At 36.5% G+C, this 19,401-nt stretch overlaps 1 protein-coding gene across 1 annotated transcript; it reads left to right on the forward strand.

Moving 5' to 3' along the window:
• Positions 1 to 280: 280 nt before the first annotated feature.
• slc26a4.3.S (solute carrier family 26 member 4 gene 3 S homeolog) lies at positions 281 to 15,037 on the forward strand (the record flags this gene model as incomplete). The annotated part of the gene is given in 21 exon segments (NM_001095539.1): positions 281 to 312; positions 515 to 666; positions 1,705 to 1,844; positions 2,797 to 2,907; positions 4,157 to 4,338; positions 5,817 to 5,981; positions 6,179 to 6,331; positions 6,444 to 6,526; positions 6,885 to 7,032; positions 7,122 to 7,235; positions 7,625 to 7,702; positions 8,099 to 8,194; positions 8,922 to 9,028; positions 9,226 to 9,295; positions 9,861 to 9,953; positions 10,052 to 10,147; positions 10,611 to 10,850; positions 11,637 to 11,691; positions 11,872 to 12,017; positions 12,444 to 12,527; positions 13,765 to 15,037. Coding segments are annotated over 20 exon segments (2,337 nt in total). The 3' UTR covers positions 13,789 to 15,037.
• Positions 15,038 to 19,401: the final 4,364 nt, after the last annotated feature.

The following is a 19,401-nucleotide window of genomic DNA, read 5'->3' on the forward strand; positions in this document are numbered from 1 at the left end:
TTAGGGTTTAAATCTGTAGTCATTTATATTGTGTATACATGTAGTCTAACAACTAACTTACACTAGTGTTGCTCTAACTTATCCTGTGGATAAAGGAAAGGGTTAAATATTTGGTAACTACACAGGAAATGTAGCAGAAATGTTACTTCTGTATATTTGTGTGCTGAATGGCAAGTTTATTCTCACCCAGACTGGTGTACACAGTCTCTGTTTTCCCTATAAATAGTGATTCCTTTGGGCAGCAAGGTCTATATCAGTTGCTGTGTGGAAAGCCACGGTTGCTGGGAACTGTAAGTTTTTCAGGAAGCATAGGTACACTGCATATGTTATCCTTTAGCATTATGTATTTGCTTTAGACCATAAAGTAAAAATCACTTTTTTCTAACATTGGTTTGTGGACATTTTAAAGAAGCCTACTGAAATCAGAACCCTAAATTATATGTATTCTACATATGGATAAGCTATCTGCTAACTGAATAGAATCCATAACCCAAATCGATCATTTTGCTCCTAGATGGCAACAGCAAGAATGGATATCCCCAGCCCTGGCTACAACCAATACCTGGTGCACAGATCAGTCTACTCTGAACCAACATTCCAAGAAGAAAATGAAAGAAAAGAGCCTGTTCGGAAAACTCTCCAGGACAGGGTGAAAAAGAATTGCAGGTAAATGTTGTGATCGTTTTGCTTACACTTATTATCATAGTATTTATATTTATACCAGTTTAAATCCAGTTAGAATGTGATATTCTTGGAAAATGGAAAGTAAGTATTTCCATATTTACCTTTTATGCAATCCATCCATGGCGAATAATAGATGGCCCAAAGCTCTATTTATATTCTTCCCATGTAGTATATCTCACACAATTACTCTGGAATGAATATTAGGATTGATAAGAGATTGCTTTAAACCTACATCAGACTCTGGATTCCCATGTGATAATGCTGATTGATCCTGCATATGTGCTAATTTTTTTTATATGTTTTCATCACAAAGTTAGATCTTTTTTTGCAATTTGCACTTTGCCCTGCTAATATCACTCACAGAGGCAGGTATTTGCACAATAAAATTTATGTGAGAACCTGGACACTGCATTGCCTGCATTAATCAGCATTTTGTTCACAAAGGGCAGGTGGGGGCGGGCACATAGGTGTGAGTAGGAATTAGTACCAGAGGGTATGAAACACATAAGGCGGAGTTCAATGGGAGTCTGTATGCATTTTTAATATGACGTCTTGAATACATTTTCTAATTGTATGAATAATTTTTTGGGTCAAAGGATACCTTTTGTTTTGGATTTTGAGTTTGTCCTTTTGTCTGTGGGCTTTATCCTGTCTTCTTTGGCCTTTTTGACTTGCCATATACACTTCCCATTAATAGTTGATTTTGTTTAAAGACCTACACTTCTCTCATGGATACTGTATTTCCGGCATTCAGCAGTATGGGGGGACAGGGCTACCTTGTGCATGCCTGCATAATTGCCTGCAGATTGCATAAAGTCCCTGGATGAAAGTTCTTCTTTAATAACAACCAAGGGGGTGATTTTACATACCTTAGTGCTCTAGCACTTGTCTCCCAAAAACAGCTAGCCATTGTAGCCATTTCTACTTTCAGAGTATGTTGCTGAATACATGTGTGTTGGTGAGTGTTTAATTAAAACATTTGGCATGTGTTTATATAAAAACTATTGTTTTGTTTGGCAGCTGTACATCAAAAAAGGCTTTGTTTATAGTCAAGAAGTTTCTCCCTATTCTGAATTGGTTACCCAAATACAGATGGAAAGAATGGTTTTTAAGTGACCTGATCTCTGGAGTCAGCACAGGTCTTGTTGGTACCTTGCAAGGTGAGTTTCTGGCTTGCCTTTTATCAAATGAAAATATGAGAGACTCCAATCAATGGCTAATTTGGAAGCAATGCAGATTTAATTCACAGGAGTGGGTAGTGGAACACTGGCAATATGATTCATGTACTGTATCCTGTTGTATTAAATATTTCCCATAATATAAAAATGTCTATGCAGAACAGTTTCTTACTTTTAAGAAATATAATTTAGTTCAAGTCACTGTAGGGCATTAAAGAAATTATACACAATAATTATAAAAATGAATGAATTAAAATTAATTTAATTCAATTCAATTTCAAAAAAATATTGATACGTGGTGATAGAACAAATCAAATTCTTTTTTCAATTCGAGAAAAAAAGTGCAGTGATAAAATATGAATGTTAATATTTTCTGAAATCTTGAAATAGTGAGAATTTATGAAATTAATGTGAGAAATGGGCCTCTGCGTCACCATAATAGAATTCAATTATGTTTCAGAAACATGCAGCTTATCTAGATAAAAGTCAGTAAGGAAAAAAATATTTGCAGTATTTGCAATATTTGCAATATTTGCCTTTACACAAACAAATTTTCCTTTGTGTGAATTTATTATAGCTTGCGACCCCGGAAACTGTTAAGCAAATTCTTTTGACAGTGGAAGAAGGTTTGCAAATTTTATAGCTTGTGCCAGTGCACAGTATATGTAATAAAAGTTCTTACTGAAAAAGTGTTTGCTCCAAAAGATTACAACACCTTCAAGCTCTTCCTGAAAGTGCACAATTAAAATTTGCAATGCAATAACAGTTTGAGGAGGAATACATTGTGAAATGCAAATTTTTATTCTATTTATTTGTTTAAATAGTTATTCTCTTTGTGACTTGTATTTCATTCCATTAATGTCCTGCATTTTGCAGTCTGCATTCAGGATGTAAAAGAACAGATTTCTTAACAAGTCTCTCCTTTCTATTCCAGGCCTGGCATTTGCATTGCTTGCTGCAGTCCCTGTTGGATATGGCCTCTACTCTTCTTTTTTCCCTATCTTGACTTATTTTTTCCTGGGAACATCAAAACACATTTCTGTGGGTAGGTTCTGCTGAATTCTGACCCATGATACTCTCGTTTTGAATTAATAGATGTAAACTGCTAGTACAGAATGTTAATTTAGGTCTAACCCATAACTGAGAGATCTTTTTAATAAAGAGGTATTTTGAGACAATTATCAAGCCCTGGTATCCAGTGTGTCCTGTTAGCCCAGAGCGTAATTTTACCAGAGTGGTCATACCTCACCTTAAATGGATATGTACTGTATATACAGCAATAATGTTCTTCACTTGCTTTCCATTTTTAAAGGGCTCCTGTTGCCAAAATATATTATCCCCAACCAAAGGTGTGGGCTAATAGAGCCCTGCACTCCGGTTGGGGGCAACAGTAGTTTATGTTTAATTTGCCCCCTCGCCAGCGGTAGGACTCTCTGGCACGATGATGGTCAGAGCACATGTGCATAGCTCACTTCTGACATCACGCACATGTACATAAATAAGCAATTTGCAGCATTATGCGCATGCGTGTGCCCCAACAAGGCCGCTCGAACCAAGTGCTCCCTCCCGGTGCGGGTAGCCTAGGACTGTCAGGAAGCATTTTTTTAAACACAAACTACTGTTTCCTCCAGTGCCGATTCCGAGGCTGCTGCCGCCTGAGGCAGCAGCCTAGATGCTGCCCCCCTCCTCTCCGTGCTTAAAAATTAAAACCCGGAAGTTCGGCTCTTAAAGTTACAAGAGGCGGCTTTTTGCCGCACCTTTTAACTGCCCGTTCACTGCCGCCTGAGGCAAGGGTCTCACCTTGCCTCATGGCAGAAGCGGCCCTGGTTACCCCCAACCAGAGTGCAGGCTCTTTTAGCTTCCACCTGTGGTTGGGAATTAATTTTTTTTCCTTTCCCAACCCCATGTGCTGTTTCCTAGTAGCATCTCAGTAAACCTTGTAACTGAGTCAATACTATTTCATATATTTAGTTGCTGGCAGTTCTCAGCATTAGAAGCATCCAGCTTTGCTCACCAACCTAAAATATTAGTCTGTTACACAATTTACGATTTGATACACAAGTTGCTGACATTCAAATTGGATCCATACAAAAAGCACCTGTTTTGCAGGTCATTTATTAAAAAAAAAAAAAATACGTTTGAATGCATTGCTGCTTTAAATGCAGTTTAGTCTGCAACATGCATGTGCTGATTAACTATACAGCAAATGGATTTCACATGTCTCTCATTTAAGAACTAAACTTAAGTACTGCTCTTCGAAGTCTCCAATTTTATCTTGTCTTTTATTCTAATAGGACCATTCCCAGTGGTCAGTTTGATGGTGGGATCAGTTGTTCTGTCTATTGCTCCAGATGAAAAATTTGCAATATTAGGCAACTCTACAGGACTGAACGAAACAATAATAGACACAGTAGCAAGAGATGCAGCCAGAGTTGCCGTTTCAGGAACACTCAGCTTTCTAATTGGAATTATACAGGTAGGCAGTGTGATGTAAATGATTAAATGAATTGTTCAGTGTAAAAATAAAAACTGGGTATATAAATAGACTGTGCAAAATAAAAATTTTTTTCCAATATAGTTAGGTTGCCAAAAATGTAATGTATAAAAGCTGGAGTGACTGGATGTGTAACATAATAGCCAGAACACTACTTTCTGCTTTTCTGCTCTCTTGGTTTCCACTGATTGTTTACCAGGCAATAACCAGTCAGTGACTTGAGGGGGGGGGGCACATGGGTCATAACTGTTTGCTTTTGAATTGGTTGAATTGTAAACTCACTGAACAGTTATGTCCCATGTGGCCCCCTTCAAGTCGCTGACTAACAAAGTGAGAGAGCTGCAAAGCGGCAAGTTGGGTTCTGTTTTGTTAGACATCCAGTCACTTCAGCCATTTTTACATTACATTTTGGGCTAACTAACTATATTAGAAACATTTTTAATTTTGCACAGTTTTTATGTTTACATGAACTGTTCCTTTAAGAGGTAAATTGACACAGATATCCAGTATGAAAAATAAGTCCCTAAAATGTTTCTCATTGTCAGGAAAAATGTGATAAATCAAAAAAAACAAAACATAACAAACAAATTGAACTGCTTGGAATCCTTCCGTATTCTCCATATAAAAGTTTACTAAAAAAATATATGCTGTATGCCTGGCAGAACTGGCTTGTGTTGTAGTCAATCATGTGTGGCATTATTAGGCTCTGATATGTATGTACTGAATTTCAGTAAAGAGTATTTATGGACAGTTTGCCTGAATATTCTTCTAATTATTTTTAGCAAAATCTTTATTTTCTAAGAATGGTTATAATTTTTTCCAATTGTCAATTGCATGCTAGGCATTTATAAAAAGCACTGTTGAGTATGACATTATTAAATATGAGCTACACAAGCTTTATCATTTAAAAAATGAAAAAAGATTCCTTCTTCAGTAGGGTTATATAGCTCCTGTCCTCAGATTCTGCTGTCAAGATTTAAACATTAAAGGAAGGTCAATAAATCCAGTCAATCACTAAAACCAAACACTAGATTGATTTCCATGGGTTTAATGACCACACTCTGGCTGACTCTGGGATATCCAGCTGATCTAATTAATTGGATGTTATGTGATTTTGCCACAATGTTGAGTGGTTAAATTGCAGAAAATTAATCAGTATTTAAATATCATTCTCAAAATGTGTCATGTAATCTTAAGAAGCCATTCTCACAGTAAATTGTCTATTACTATATTAACTGGGGTTTGCACTGCACATATTTTAAGCATGCCTGAATCACCCAATACTAGTTGACATCTTATCTCATCTGCTGTTCTGTTATTTTGCATGCTAATCAATAACATTGCTTATGGTAGTTACAGATGATTAACAAAGTGGCTGGGTCTGGTGAACCATGTTACCCTATAATAAATTTTTTCCATGCATTAATGTTTACAAAAATCATCGTAATTTTTTTTTACAGCTTGCACTTGGCGTATTTCAAATTGGCTTTATTATCAGATATTTGGCAGATCCATTAGTTGGTGGTTTTACTACAGCTGCAGCCTTCCAAGTGTTTGTTTCACAATTCAAACTAGTGCTCAATGTCCCCACAAAGAACTACAACGGAGTACTCTCTATCATATATGTGAGTACAGCAAACTGTTTTTGTAATCTATACAATACTTTCAATTTTCTATTTTAAATATAAAACGTACAGAATTTATCCGAATTGATAATGATGGAAATTTTCCATACAATGAAACAAATGTAGCTATTTATGAAATGTTTCAGAACCCCATACTGTCTTTTAAATATTTAAATGACTTATGCATTATTATTTAGACAATAATAGATATCTTTACCAACATTGCGAAAACCAACATTGCTGATCTGATTGCTGGACTTCTAACATTTGTTGTTTGCGTTGTGGTGAAAGAAATAAATGATCGATACAAACGCATCTTTCGGGTACCTATTCCTATAGAAGTAATTGTGGTAAGTGTCAACGTTTATTTGGATCATACATGTTTCCTTTGTAAATGCTATTGATAGAAAGAAATGGGAAATAAATATTATGTACTTTGTGCTGTTTTTTTTCTTCAAATAGACCATAGTAGCTACAGGGATTTCATATGGCGTCAATCTGGAAAAGAAATATAATGCAGGGATTGTGAAGACAATTCCAACTGGGTAAGATGATCTTTTGAGTATTTGTATTACCTTCTATTTCCTATGTTAACAGAGGTGTAATAGTTATCCCAGAAGTATATGCAGAGTAGGTATATATATATGGAGTAAGCATGCTTAGAATGGTACAAATACAAGATGTACTAAAAAGAGTAAACTGAAAAACAAAGCAAAAACCAAATTTTAATATCAATGCATCAATTGAATTTTTTTCATTTCATATTTATTCTAAGCAAATTGTACTGTATTTGTTTTTTATTTACATTTTCTTCACATTCTTTTTAAATTTTTATATTGCTTCTAAATGTGTGTAAATATAGTTCAAACCTGTCACACCAATTCCTCCACTGTTTCATTACAGATTCATACCACCTATGACACCAGACGTGAGCCTCTTCTCACAAATAGGTAGTTCAGCATTTTCCATCGGTATTGTTGCCTATGCTGTAGCTGTGTCTGTGGGAAAAGTTTATGCTACAAAGCACAACTATGAAGTTGATGGAAATCAGGTATGCTAGATTTCATGAAAAAATTAACTCGTCTCTATCCTGTGTACGGGTCTGTCGATCTGACAGTGTTTATGTTTTTACTTAATTAGGAGTTCATTGCCTTTGGAATAAGCAATCTATTCGGTGGAGTATTTTCTTGCTTTTGTGCCACCACGGCCCTATCACGTACAGCTATCCAGGAAAGCACTGGAGGCAAAACACAGGTGAGCACTAGACTTGTATAGGGGAATTTCACTTACTGCACTTAATTATCTCATTGTAGTCAGATTCTTTTGATTCTAGAGGACACATCTAAAAAGATTTTAGATGGAGGATCAGCAGGTTTGTGGTCATTAACAGCTTTGCAATAAACTGTTTTATTAGTTGTCACATTTTAAACTTTAGCGGTGTACCCGCTAGGGATGCACCAAAAGGATTTGTTTGAATCCCAGTCCAAATCTTAATTTATGAATATTTGAAAAATTGGCCAATTTCTGAAGTCACATGATTTTTCATTATCAACTTTTATTTAGTCACGTGTTCTTCATTATGATTACCATCCTGTTTACTTTGAAATTCCTCAGTTAATGTTCAAAACCTGTTTTTATTGCAGATTGCTGGGATTATCTCAGCTGGGATTGTGTTAATTGCAATTGTGGCACTTGGCAAGCTCCTTGAACCCCTTCAAAAGGTATGTAAAAGGTATACTTAGATGTGTGGTTCTTAATGTATGACGGCAAGTGTATCATACTGTAAAAGAGATGACAGTACATATAGGTAAATATAACAGGTGATAACTGGATATGCAAATAATGTAATTGTACTAAAATGTTGCTGGAAGTGATTTAAATCATGCCTGTTCCGGGTTTTCACTCACTGCTGAACATGCCTAAGAGAGTTTTCATGCACTAACATCATGATATACAGTATGTATCAGTGATGAGTCACTGGACTTGCTGAGTTAGAAATTGTCTTTCTTCTAGTCTATTAAAATGTGTTGTTTTTTTTCTTCCTCTACCTAATCTATACTATTGTGGTCTTACCTAAGACATATGACTTGCTGGTAAAATAAGGTTTCTTTTTCTAGTCAGTGCTAGCGGCCATTGTCATTGCCAATCTGAAGGGGATGTTTTGGCAAGTTTTTGATGTACCTCGCTTATGGAAACAGAACAAATGGGACTCAGTAAGTAATAAATGCATTATCTTAGAAAAAATCCAAAAATCAAGTGATTGTTCTGCTTTTGCATGTATACGATACAATAAAATGTATTTTTTAAATTATTTTGTAAAAATGCAACATTAAGGGGCAGATTTATCAAGGGTCGAAGTGAAATCGAGGGCATTTTCAAAGTAAAAAATGTGACATTCGAGGGAATATTTTGGATACTTCGACCATCGAATAGGATATTACGACTTCAAATTTACTTTGACTTCGATTCGAAGTAAAATCGTTCGAATATTCAACCATTCGAAAATCGAAGTACTGTCTATTTGAAAAAACTTTGACTTCAATAGTTCGCCAAATTAAACCTGCCGAAGTGGGAGCCTATGGGGACCTTCTAATGCATTTTTCTACGTTTTTTGTAGTCTAAGTAAAATCGTTCATTCGATCACTGAAATCGTTCAATTCAAATGATTTAATTGTTCGATCTAACGATTTTACTTCGACCGGAAATCGGTCAAATCGGTAAAAAAAAACTTCGACTTCAATATTCGAAGTCGAAGTATAGCCATTCGATGGTCGAATTTCGAAGTATATTTCACTTCGAAATTCGACCTTTGATAAATCTGCCCCTAAAACACAGTGTTCTCATACATTAAAGAGAAACTAGGCCATTGAACATTACAGATTTCTATATATATATATATTTTTTTCGAATAAAATAAGCAATAATTACTTTTTATTGTAGGTTATCTGGGTTTTTACCTGCATTGCATCAATCCTTCTGGGACTTGATTTAGGACTGCTAGCTGGCTTGTTGTTTGGATTAGTGACTATTATTTTACGTGTTCAGTTGTAAGTACCTAATCTGTTTTAGTAAGTAATACATTTTTTCTTGTATGTATTAATGGTTGTTAGACTTAATAAATCTCAAATTTTTAGAGCTTTTTACAAAAATTTGAAAACCACAAATATTTTGTGGAAAAAATCAAAATGCAATTGCCCTTGGCAGTAATTCAAGACAAAAAATACATTTTCTTTATTTTTTCTAGCCCTTCATGTGGAGCTCTTGGTAGTGTTCCTGGCACAGACATTTACAAAAATGTCAAAGAATACAAAAATGTAAGTGTTTATGATGAAAGATGATATTGATATTCTACAACGGTTAACGATTGTTTACAGATTAAGTCATACCAACAATTTACTAATCACTGGTTGCAGATTTTAAAAGGTCAGCTTCAAATAATTATGCAGCTTATTATAAGAAAGCAATAAAAACATTCAGATAATGCAATTTGATAAGAAAATAGTTATCTCCTAATTCACGTCTAGTCTAGACTTTCATGAGATAAACCACAAGATAGAATTTAGTTGTGAAATTTTATCAGCCCAGAATGTTATCACATTTAATTCAGATAGATTGGGCTGCCTCTTTGGAACTTAATGCTAGTATTGACCTTGAAATGCATCCTAGACTCCACACACTAACATTTCAGCTCCTGAGCAAATTGCTTGAAAGAAGAAATACACACACATTCAGAGGATTTTTATTAACACATACATTAATTAAGATATACTTGTATATTTTAGTATTATGAGCAGTTAGAGATATTTTAAAATGTAGAGAAAATGCCTCTTTAGCAGTTAATTTTATTATTATTCAAGTTATTTTTTTAAAAATCCACAGCTCATAGAGCCAGAAGGAGTTAAAATCATTCGCTATACAAGTGGTATGTTTTATGGAAATATCGACGGGTTTAAGAATGCCATCAAATCAATTGTGAGTACAATAGCAGTACAAAATATTATACTGACATATCTTTTACATTTTTGTTTAAATGTTTCCAGAATAACTTTACCTTGTCTGGTTCCTAACAGGTTGGGTTTGATGCGGTGAAAGTTTATAACAAGAGAACAAAAGCACTGAGGAAAATACAAAAGCTTATTAAAAAAGGACAACTAAGATCAACAAAGGTGAATTATAATTCATTTAGCCAACATCCCTCATAGGGTATATCCATTCAGGGTATATTCATTTAAATCAACAGGAAATGCAAGTTTCTCTGGGATGTGCCTCTGCCTGGAGGTGCAACCCAGAGTAGTTGTGCCTCCAAGCATTAAGGGGCACTGCAATGAGTAGTGTAATATTGAATGAAACATTCAGACAAATATTGCAAAACCTTAATTTTCAGAGTTAATTGGGGTTGTGGCTAGTTCCCAAGCACAAGGAAACAAGCACAAGGTCTTTTAGACAAAAAGTTCTTACAATTATATGAGAAGCAAAAAAAAGTGATAGCACAGACAATTGATTTACCCTTATTTTTTAATTGTATAAAATCAAAAATAAAACATGTATTCAATATATATTCAGTTCTTTCATAAAAGTTGCTATTTACTAAGACCTTGGAAATATAATGCAGAAAATATATCTTCACAGAATGGCATTATTAGCAGCACAGGAGCAGATAATGAAGGTTATGATCCTGATGATGATCCCGAGGACCCAGAACAAGAAAATAATGAAGCAGTTCAAACAAAAGAAGTAGAGATCCAAGTAGACTGGAACTCAGAACTTCCAATAAAAGTATCTGTGCCCAAAGTCTCCATTCACAGCATCATTTTTGATTTTGGGCAAATCCACTTCATTGATGTGGTTGCAGTGAGATCTCTTAAAGTGGTATGTTTCCCTTCCTTTTTAATTGGCTGTGTATGTTGAAATTTACAAAATGTCCTTGTATTTTTTTTCTTTTAAACATGCTATTATAGTTAAAAGTTTCACTACTCTGCACTCCTGTAATCTATTTGCAATTGAATCTGTTATTTGCAGCACTTTAGATTTGGGTTTTTCAGATAAGGGATATTTCCATATTTCACTATATCACAAGGCTATTGACAAAAACACTAAAACATATATATGTTTGTTTAGCAACCAGAGTAGATTTATGCAGCTTAGTTGCCATTAAGTATAAACTATACTATTTTATTAAGCGGAATTGTCTGCTTAATACAAACTTTATGGAAAATAACATTTCTGTATTTTGAGCTCTCTGAATAACAAGGTTTAAACATCCACGCTTTCATATTCTTGTGATACGCATCAATGCATTTACCTTGCCTATTATTTGCCAGTGACAAATCGGGAAGTACTTTGTTCATTTGCATATTGAGTGTGCAATTTAAGGGCCTACATGTGAACACCCATTCCCTGACTGGTGAATTCCATAAATTCTGTTATGCCCATACTGTTGCTAGTGTAATTTGTTCATAATTGTCCTTTCCATGAGATATTTTTTTTAGAGGCAGTAATACTGTAGAAAACAACTGCACAGATTGTTGAATACACTGATTTGTATGATTTTCAATTTGCGCCGTTAGGTAATGGCCCCACTGATTCTAATGAGAATGTGCCCATTGACACAATTGCTGAAATACACTGTATGATAAATCTGAACTTATTTTTCAGATATTTAAAGAATTTAAGAGAATTGATGTAGAGCCATACATTGCAGCATATGAAGGTATGATTTATCCTATTAAAATAATTTTCATTTGTAGCCTGTAAAACACATTAAGTTTGTAAAAACTATTTAAGAAATTGAAGTTTATTAGGGTGAAACTTTTGCTCCCTCCAGTAAATGTTTTGATATTGTTAAAAAGCAATAATCAGGGTGAAATTAATTTTGGTTTACCTTTAATAGATGGTGTTTTACAAAAAATGGAAAAATGCTTTTTCTTTGATGAGGTGATCAAACGAGACATCTTCTTTTTGACCGTCCATGATGCTGTGCTGCATATAGAGAACCTGAGAAAGTTCTATGATGGTCATGATCCTCTTCTTGAAAAGGTAAAGGCATATACACATAGTTACTAATAGCTGAAGTTAAAAAGTCCATCAAGTTTAATCTTATGCCTATGTAAAGGTAAAATCCCCATCTAAAGCATGCTTTGTTTACCATGTATTCATTGACATATACAGTTCCATAAATCTAAGCTTTCCTGTTGTACAAGTCATACTTCATGTATTAGTGAACACATATTTAATGCTAGCAGATTGTTTACATAGCACTTACAATACACCCTATCATTGCAGTCATCACCTAACTGATAAAACAGTTACAGTTTGCGTTACCCAATTTGTGTTCTCTTTTTCTATGGTGCAATACATTTTCCTTGTAATACAGCAAAAACACAATACCTTGCATTCTAACCTGAAGCAAGGAATTAGTTATTTCATTTTTTATGTATTAACATCTGGTCTTGCTTGTACAAGATTTCACTCATGCAAGAATCTAAGGAACCATTGGAGTTCACCACAACTGATCCAACAGACCAAGAACTGGATGCCCAGGAAGGGGTAAGAAATATTAAAATGGGCAAATAAAAGACAAAATGGCCAGAAAACAGTTTAAAAAATCCTAAGGGGGCTATTTATTATTATTTTTCCCATTATCTTATTATTAAAAATTATACCAAACTCCCATCCACGATCTGACTGAATTTACTAACAATTCAGATTGAAAATTGTCCATGCAGAAAAAGTGTTGATGAAAAACTTGAATTATTCAGATTATAGAAAGAAAACCAACGTCAAACAACTTAAAACTTTTAACAATATGAAGGCAAAAAACATATTCCAATTGTTACAGGGACCATCTGCCACTGACTTTTACATGAGTTTGACAGGTCTTAGTTGGAGTATGATTTGAATTTTTAGCAGCTTTGGAGTATAATAAATCTTGAAAAATGTGAGGGTTTTTTTCCTCTAAAAATTCGAGTTTTGCCCTTTTAAAACTCGACCAGAAAAATTTGAGGTTTAATAAATAGGCCCCTAAATATTCAACTACAAAAAACAAATGAATATATATAAAAAAATATTTGTCTTTTAATTGGCAAAGCTGCTTTTTCTGGTAATGTTCGGTTAAAGTGGACCTGTCACCCAGACTTAAAATACTGTATAATAAAAGTCCTTTTCAAATAAAACATAAAATCCAAATTCCTTTTTTTATTAAAGCATTCATAGCTGTTGTAAGCTCATTGCAAAATCTCAACTGTCAATCAAATATTGCCTGCCCCTCCTCTATGCCCTAGGCATAGAGGCATGGCAGGCAATTATTTTCACTTTCCATTTAGCACTTCCTGGATTTCACTGCTCTCCCCACATTCCCCCAGTTCTCTTAACCATTTAATAGTGTAGCCAGTGCATGGGGATGGACATCAGGTCCCCAGTTCTGGTACAGAGATGATGCAATTTTTTTTTGGAACATTTTGTGGAATACTTTATCCTTAACCCTTATTCACACCAAAGTGCAGAACTGCCAAAGAAATATTTTTCATCAGTTTGTTAGATATATCCTTTAATAGAAGCCAATAAATCATTCCATTGCATAGCAGTTGGTTCCAAATTGTGAAGTTGTCTGCACAGGGAATCTCAAAGCCATGGACAGCAATTTGAGCCTGAAAGACAATGCTGTTTTTATAGATTTTGGTACCTTATTATTAGCTAAATGGGTTTTCAACAACTTTCGTACTACATTTTTATTGATATATAGCAATAACTGCCACATAATCCTTCACTATAATTCCCTTTACAGGCTCTCCGATCACTGGCACACTGAAGAAAGGCATCTGTAACACTCATTAGGGACAGTATCATCCTTTGGGTTCAATAACGAGACATTTGCTGTTTCATTAACATCTACTAATACCATGCTATGCATATGATAAAAATGTTATGAATGTTTATGAATTATATGATGGGCAACTCCTCAAAAACCTTCCAAACAGCATTTTAAATGTGTAAAACAGATAGACAACAAAACCAAGTGTCCTTATACTACTGGTTTTAAGCATCCTTCCTTTCTGATAAGGACTGAACAGCCATTTAGAGATTGAGGTTTAAAGTATAATGAGCCTAGGTGATATTGAAGTCAACAGATGTTATGATTGAGAGGTATTCCGATTTATGCACCTACCAGGACAAGAGAGGAGGAAAGGAATATGTGCAACATTCTAATGAATAAACATATAAACAAAAATAAAATTGAGTGTTGAGGCAAAGAACATGACTGTTACCCAAACATTTAAGCCACAACATCAAATTCTTCAAATTCTGTGAACTAAGATAAGTTTAATATAACAAATACATGTTGGCCTGACTGCCTCATTAAATGGCAAAATATTTACATAAATTAAGCATATTCATTTTAAGTCACAAGGGGGTTAGTTATTAAAATCCGAATGCCAAAATCTCCAAAAATTCTAGTTTTTTTTTTTTTACTATAAAATCTGAATTTTTAGTGAAAAAAAAAAACAAACAAATTTTTCAAAATTTATTATACCCCGAGAATGGAAAAAGTCAGGATACGAAAATCCGGCATTTTAGACCTGTCGAGGTGGTATATATATATATATAAGTCAATTGCAGAGTTTCCTATAGTATTTGGAAATTTTCTCGCTGAAATTAGCCATAAAATTCTACTATTTTGGACTTTTTGGGCAAAAATCTGAAAAATTCAGGGTTTTTGGGAAAAACCCTTAAAAATCCAGCAATTTGGGGAAAACTCTGAAAAAAACATACGATTTGGATTTTCTCTAGATTTTGTTGAGTTTGTCCCCGATCCAATTAAATTGTGTTTTTTTATTAATAAATAAAGTCACAACATCAGATTTTTTTTTTGGTCAGACTTTTTTCATTTAAATCAGAAAAATTCTGATTTTGATAAATAATGCCCTAAGTGTAGCAAATATTAATATGTGGCTGTGAACTATAGTCAGTTTATTATAAGTATTTTACAAGTATAGATCAGTATAGCTCTATAGTATAAATCTTACTAAACTAAAGTAATTTAGTAGTATCTGTGAAAAAAATCTAAATATTGATTGTACACTGTATCTCCATTTTGACTTTAGGCACCTTACAAAAGAATTCTAAATAAAGAAGTTATTGATAAACACTGAACGTAATGTTATTATGTCTGTTATTTTAGATGCTTACTACAGTTATATTTTATTCTAATCATCTTCCCATATCTTACTCTCTCTCTACTACAACTATCCTGTCCTGTTATCATCATCATCATCATCATTTATATATAGCACCGACAAGATACGCAGTGCTTTACCTTGGTTATAACAAATAGGGAATAAATGGTGCATAACAAACAAGGGTTTACAGAGTACAATAGGATTAGAGGGCCCTACAAATTAGAGTTTACAAACTAAAGGTTAAAGCACAATTCAACCTTTTGGCAAAAAACCCTGTACCCCCCACCCCACGTAGACCCTTCCTTCCTCCTCCCCCCAGGCTAACTACCCCCCCAGGGTAATGCCGATACTCCATACTTACCTCTCGTCGCAGATTCTTCCAGCGAAGTTCCACGCATCCATCTTCTGCGCCCTCGGTAAGTTGACTGGGAGATCGGTATTTCTGCGCATGCACAACTGGAACAGTTTGCCGGTTTGCGACAACTGTGCATGCGCGGAATTACACGGAAATTTCCGATCTCCCAGTCAGCTTACCGAGGACGCAGAAGATGGATACGTGGAACTTTGATTGAAGAATCTGCGACGAAGGGTAAGTATGGAGTATGGGCCATTTCCCCCGTGGGGTAGTTAGCCTGGGGGGAGAAGGGACTATGTTGGGTGGGGGTACGGGTTTTTTTGCCCACAGGTTGAATATTCCTTTAAGGTACATTTGAGACATTAGGATTTTAGAAACAATTTTGTGATTTACGATACAGCAATGATTGATTAATTAAGGTACATTCAATAAGCTTCTTTAAACAGGTGGGTCTTTAAGGAGCATTTAAACGTTTGGAAAGAAGGAGAAAGTCTGACAGCTCGAGGCAGAGAGTTTCAGAGAAAATCAAAAGCCCGAGAGAAGTCTTGTAGACGAGAATGGGAGTGATGAGAGGAGAAGTGAGGCGAAGGTCAGAAGCATCAGAGATGAAATATAGGGAAAGGCTTCACTGTTAAGCCTTAAAGTGTGTGTAGTTTGGACTTGATTCTAGTGGAGATTGGGAGACAGTGAAGGGACATGCATATGGGAGCAGCTGATGTTGAGCGGTAAAATAGATGAATGAGTCTAGCAGCAGCATTTAAAACAGATTGGAGTTGTGAAAGGCGACTTGTTGGAATACCTGCAAGGAGTAGGTTGCAGTAATCAAGGTGGGAGATGATATGTTATCCTTCTTCACGTGGCTGCGCATGCGCAGTAGAGCAAAAAGCTGAACTTTAACTAAAAAGTCGGCTATTTCGTTCAACTTCGCATGCGTTTGCCCTGGGAAATTTGAGGACAGAAGACCGAAGTGGATCACTCCGTGGTGCTCACTGGTATAAACCCAGTTCAGTGCGTTTTTTTGCTGATAGGAGCACCGGCCCAGGGTTTTAGGTACAGTGTCGGACTGGGACACCAGGGGCCCAGCCAAAAACCTTAGACCAGGGGCCCACCATAAAACCTTAGACCAGGGCCCCACACTCAGTACAAATATTCTTCATCTCCTCAATCAACCTCTATTCTGCTAGTTCGTTTTCTTTACACACTGTAATCTATTATTCCATCTATTTAGCCTCTTTGTTCTCATATAATAGGGAATGGCCATGAAATAGGCCAAAAGTTTAGCAGCATGAGGGCCCACTGACACTTTGGCCCACTGGGAGTTTTCCTGGTATCCCGGTGGGCCAGTCCGACACTGTTTCGGTAAGTAAGTACAATCACTTAAGGTGCCTAACATTTAGGCACCCCCAAGTGCTGCAAGCGTTTCCTTTTTCTTTAACTTGCATATCTTACTGACACAAATTAGGGAGCAGGAGGGGGGACACTTGCCTTCCTCCTCCCGCACCTCACCATTACATTGCTGACTAATGCGGTCAGCTTTTTATTTGTGGCACAAGCGGTAGGTCTGTGTGCACACATTTCCTTGAACAATGGAATAACTGTAATACAGCAGGAGTAATTTACATGGTCACATACCCTTGTGAATATTGTGAAAACAAAAAGAACTTTAAAGAAAAGAATTTCTGAACATCCTATATAATAGAGTTGAAGTGTCTCTGCGTCCAGTCCCTGTGTCCGTGGGATTGCGCTACTGCGCATGTGCCCCCCTTATATAATCCTTTAAGGCCAAGAAACAGAACATACGTGAACTTATTTCCTTCCCTTTGAGTTTGAGTCAAATAATTGCCCCCAGACTCAGAGTCTGTACTGAGGAATCAGGTACAAAACACAGGGTTGAAGCAAAATGGTGTATTACTGGGCCGCACGGGGACACACCTGTACTACAGTCCCAAGGCAGGGTCGGCTAGAGCAGCGCAACCTTCCTGCAAGGGCTCAAGTCATAACCAGCAAAGATCCAAGCAAAATACTCTGAAACCAACAGTTCCCCCTTTACTACCCCCAATAAACCTATACCTTCTGCCCATATGCACCTCCTCCCCAAAACCCACGTGTCATGCTCTCTCGCCTTAATACACCTTCTGCACCTCAGGAGTAGCACTTTCTCCCAGACTCACCCGCACCGGAAGCTCAGAAGAAAGCGGCGCTGCTTCCCAGGCAACAGAAAGAATAAGCAGTGACACTCGCAGGGAAACCCGCTGGGACCTACTGGCCAATCAGAGCTAGGAACAGGCCTGCTGCTGTAACACTATTCGCTAATAAAAAAAAGATTGGTGGAATGTGGTCGCTGTTAGGTTGAGCGATAGGTTGCCATGGTGATCCTTGGCTTAATAGGTGGGACACTATTCAGGCATTGAAACACTCACACACACCGTTACCTGTTACCAATACCAACCGGGAATATTAAAAAAGTTAATGCAACTGTCTTTCTTTGCAGTTTATCATTTATTTAGCCTGTTTTGCCACAAGAACAACATTTGGGGGGAGTCTACACCTTCTAGGTTATCTAATAATTGGTCCCAGACCACCCTGCCCACATATCCTATCCTATCCTATATAATAAAGCTGAAGTGTCTCTGCGTCCAGTCCCTGTGTCCGTGGGATTGCGCTACTGCGCATGTGCCCCACGGATATAATTGCGCTACTGCGCATGTGCCCCACGGATATGAGTTGAAGCATACAGCTCCATGTTAACCTGCCGATTAATGGCAGCCTCGCACTCCTGGTGGAAGTTCTGTCGGATCTGGAATTCATGGTCAGTTCCGTTCAATCACTGTTGAAGCAGGAACCTTAAAATAACTCAAAGTTCTATCTCGAAGCGCTGCGTCTGTCTAATGCTAAAGCGCCGCTCCGCCTCTTATATACCAGCATAAACCACGCCCTACTACGCAATGACACGTGTAACGACAATAAGCAGCCTTTTATATTACGGGCAGCGACATCCGCTATCTGGGGAAAAAATCATTCAACAACTGTGGTAGCGAAAAAGTAATTATGTTTAATCCGACGGAGGTAGATGTGCAAACTGAAATTCTGGTTTCATCAGCCTTCCTGTCACTTGGCTTTGATTTAATTGCCAGAACAAAAGATGGCCGGCAGGCGGGCCTAGAACATGCGTGGGCGTGGTCAAATGAATATTGGGGAAAATGTGCTGTGTGGTTGTTTCATAAACATGTTTACGTAATAGTGTGTCTCCTGGATATTCCGTGTTTCTGTGCTGGCTTGCATAATTGTATCTGTGGGACGTTAGAGAAATAGGAATAACCTTATCCTATATAATCCTATCCTATATAATAAAGTTGAAGTGTCTCTGCGTCCAGTCCCTGTGTCCGTGGGATTGCGCTACTGCGCATGTGCCCCACGGATATAATTGCGCTACTGCACATGTGCCCCACGGATATAATAAAGTTGAAGTGTCTCTGCGTCCAGTCCCTGTGTCCGTGGGATTGCGCTACTGCGCATGTGCCCCACGGACCGTCTCTGGCGAATTTTTTTTATACTAGAACAATTCTGTTTTTATAAATGTTTGACTACATATGTTCTAGCGCCTGTTAATTTAAACGGGCTTAATGTCTAGTCTAACATAAAATCCACATACTATACCTTAAGTAAAATGCAATCTCAGTGACAATCCAATACTGGAATAGATCAAAAATAAATTGAAAAGAGTGACTCTTTTAGGGAAACATTTTTATTTACATCATGAAGGAAAACCTGATGGAATAACAGTGACAATCCTAGAACACATTTCCCTAAGTATTAGAAAAGGCAATTTAGATCGAACACTCTTGTCTAAGGAATGCCGATGGATCTATGAACTTAAAGGGGTGGTTCG

This window comes from Xenopus laevis, chromosome 3S (genome assembly GCF_017654675.1).
Source record: "Xenopus laevis strain J_2021 chromosome 3S, Xenopus_laevis_v10.1, whole genome shotgun sequence".
NCBI lineage: Eukaryota > Metazoa > Chordata > Amphibia > Anura > Pipidae > Xenopus > Xenopus laevis.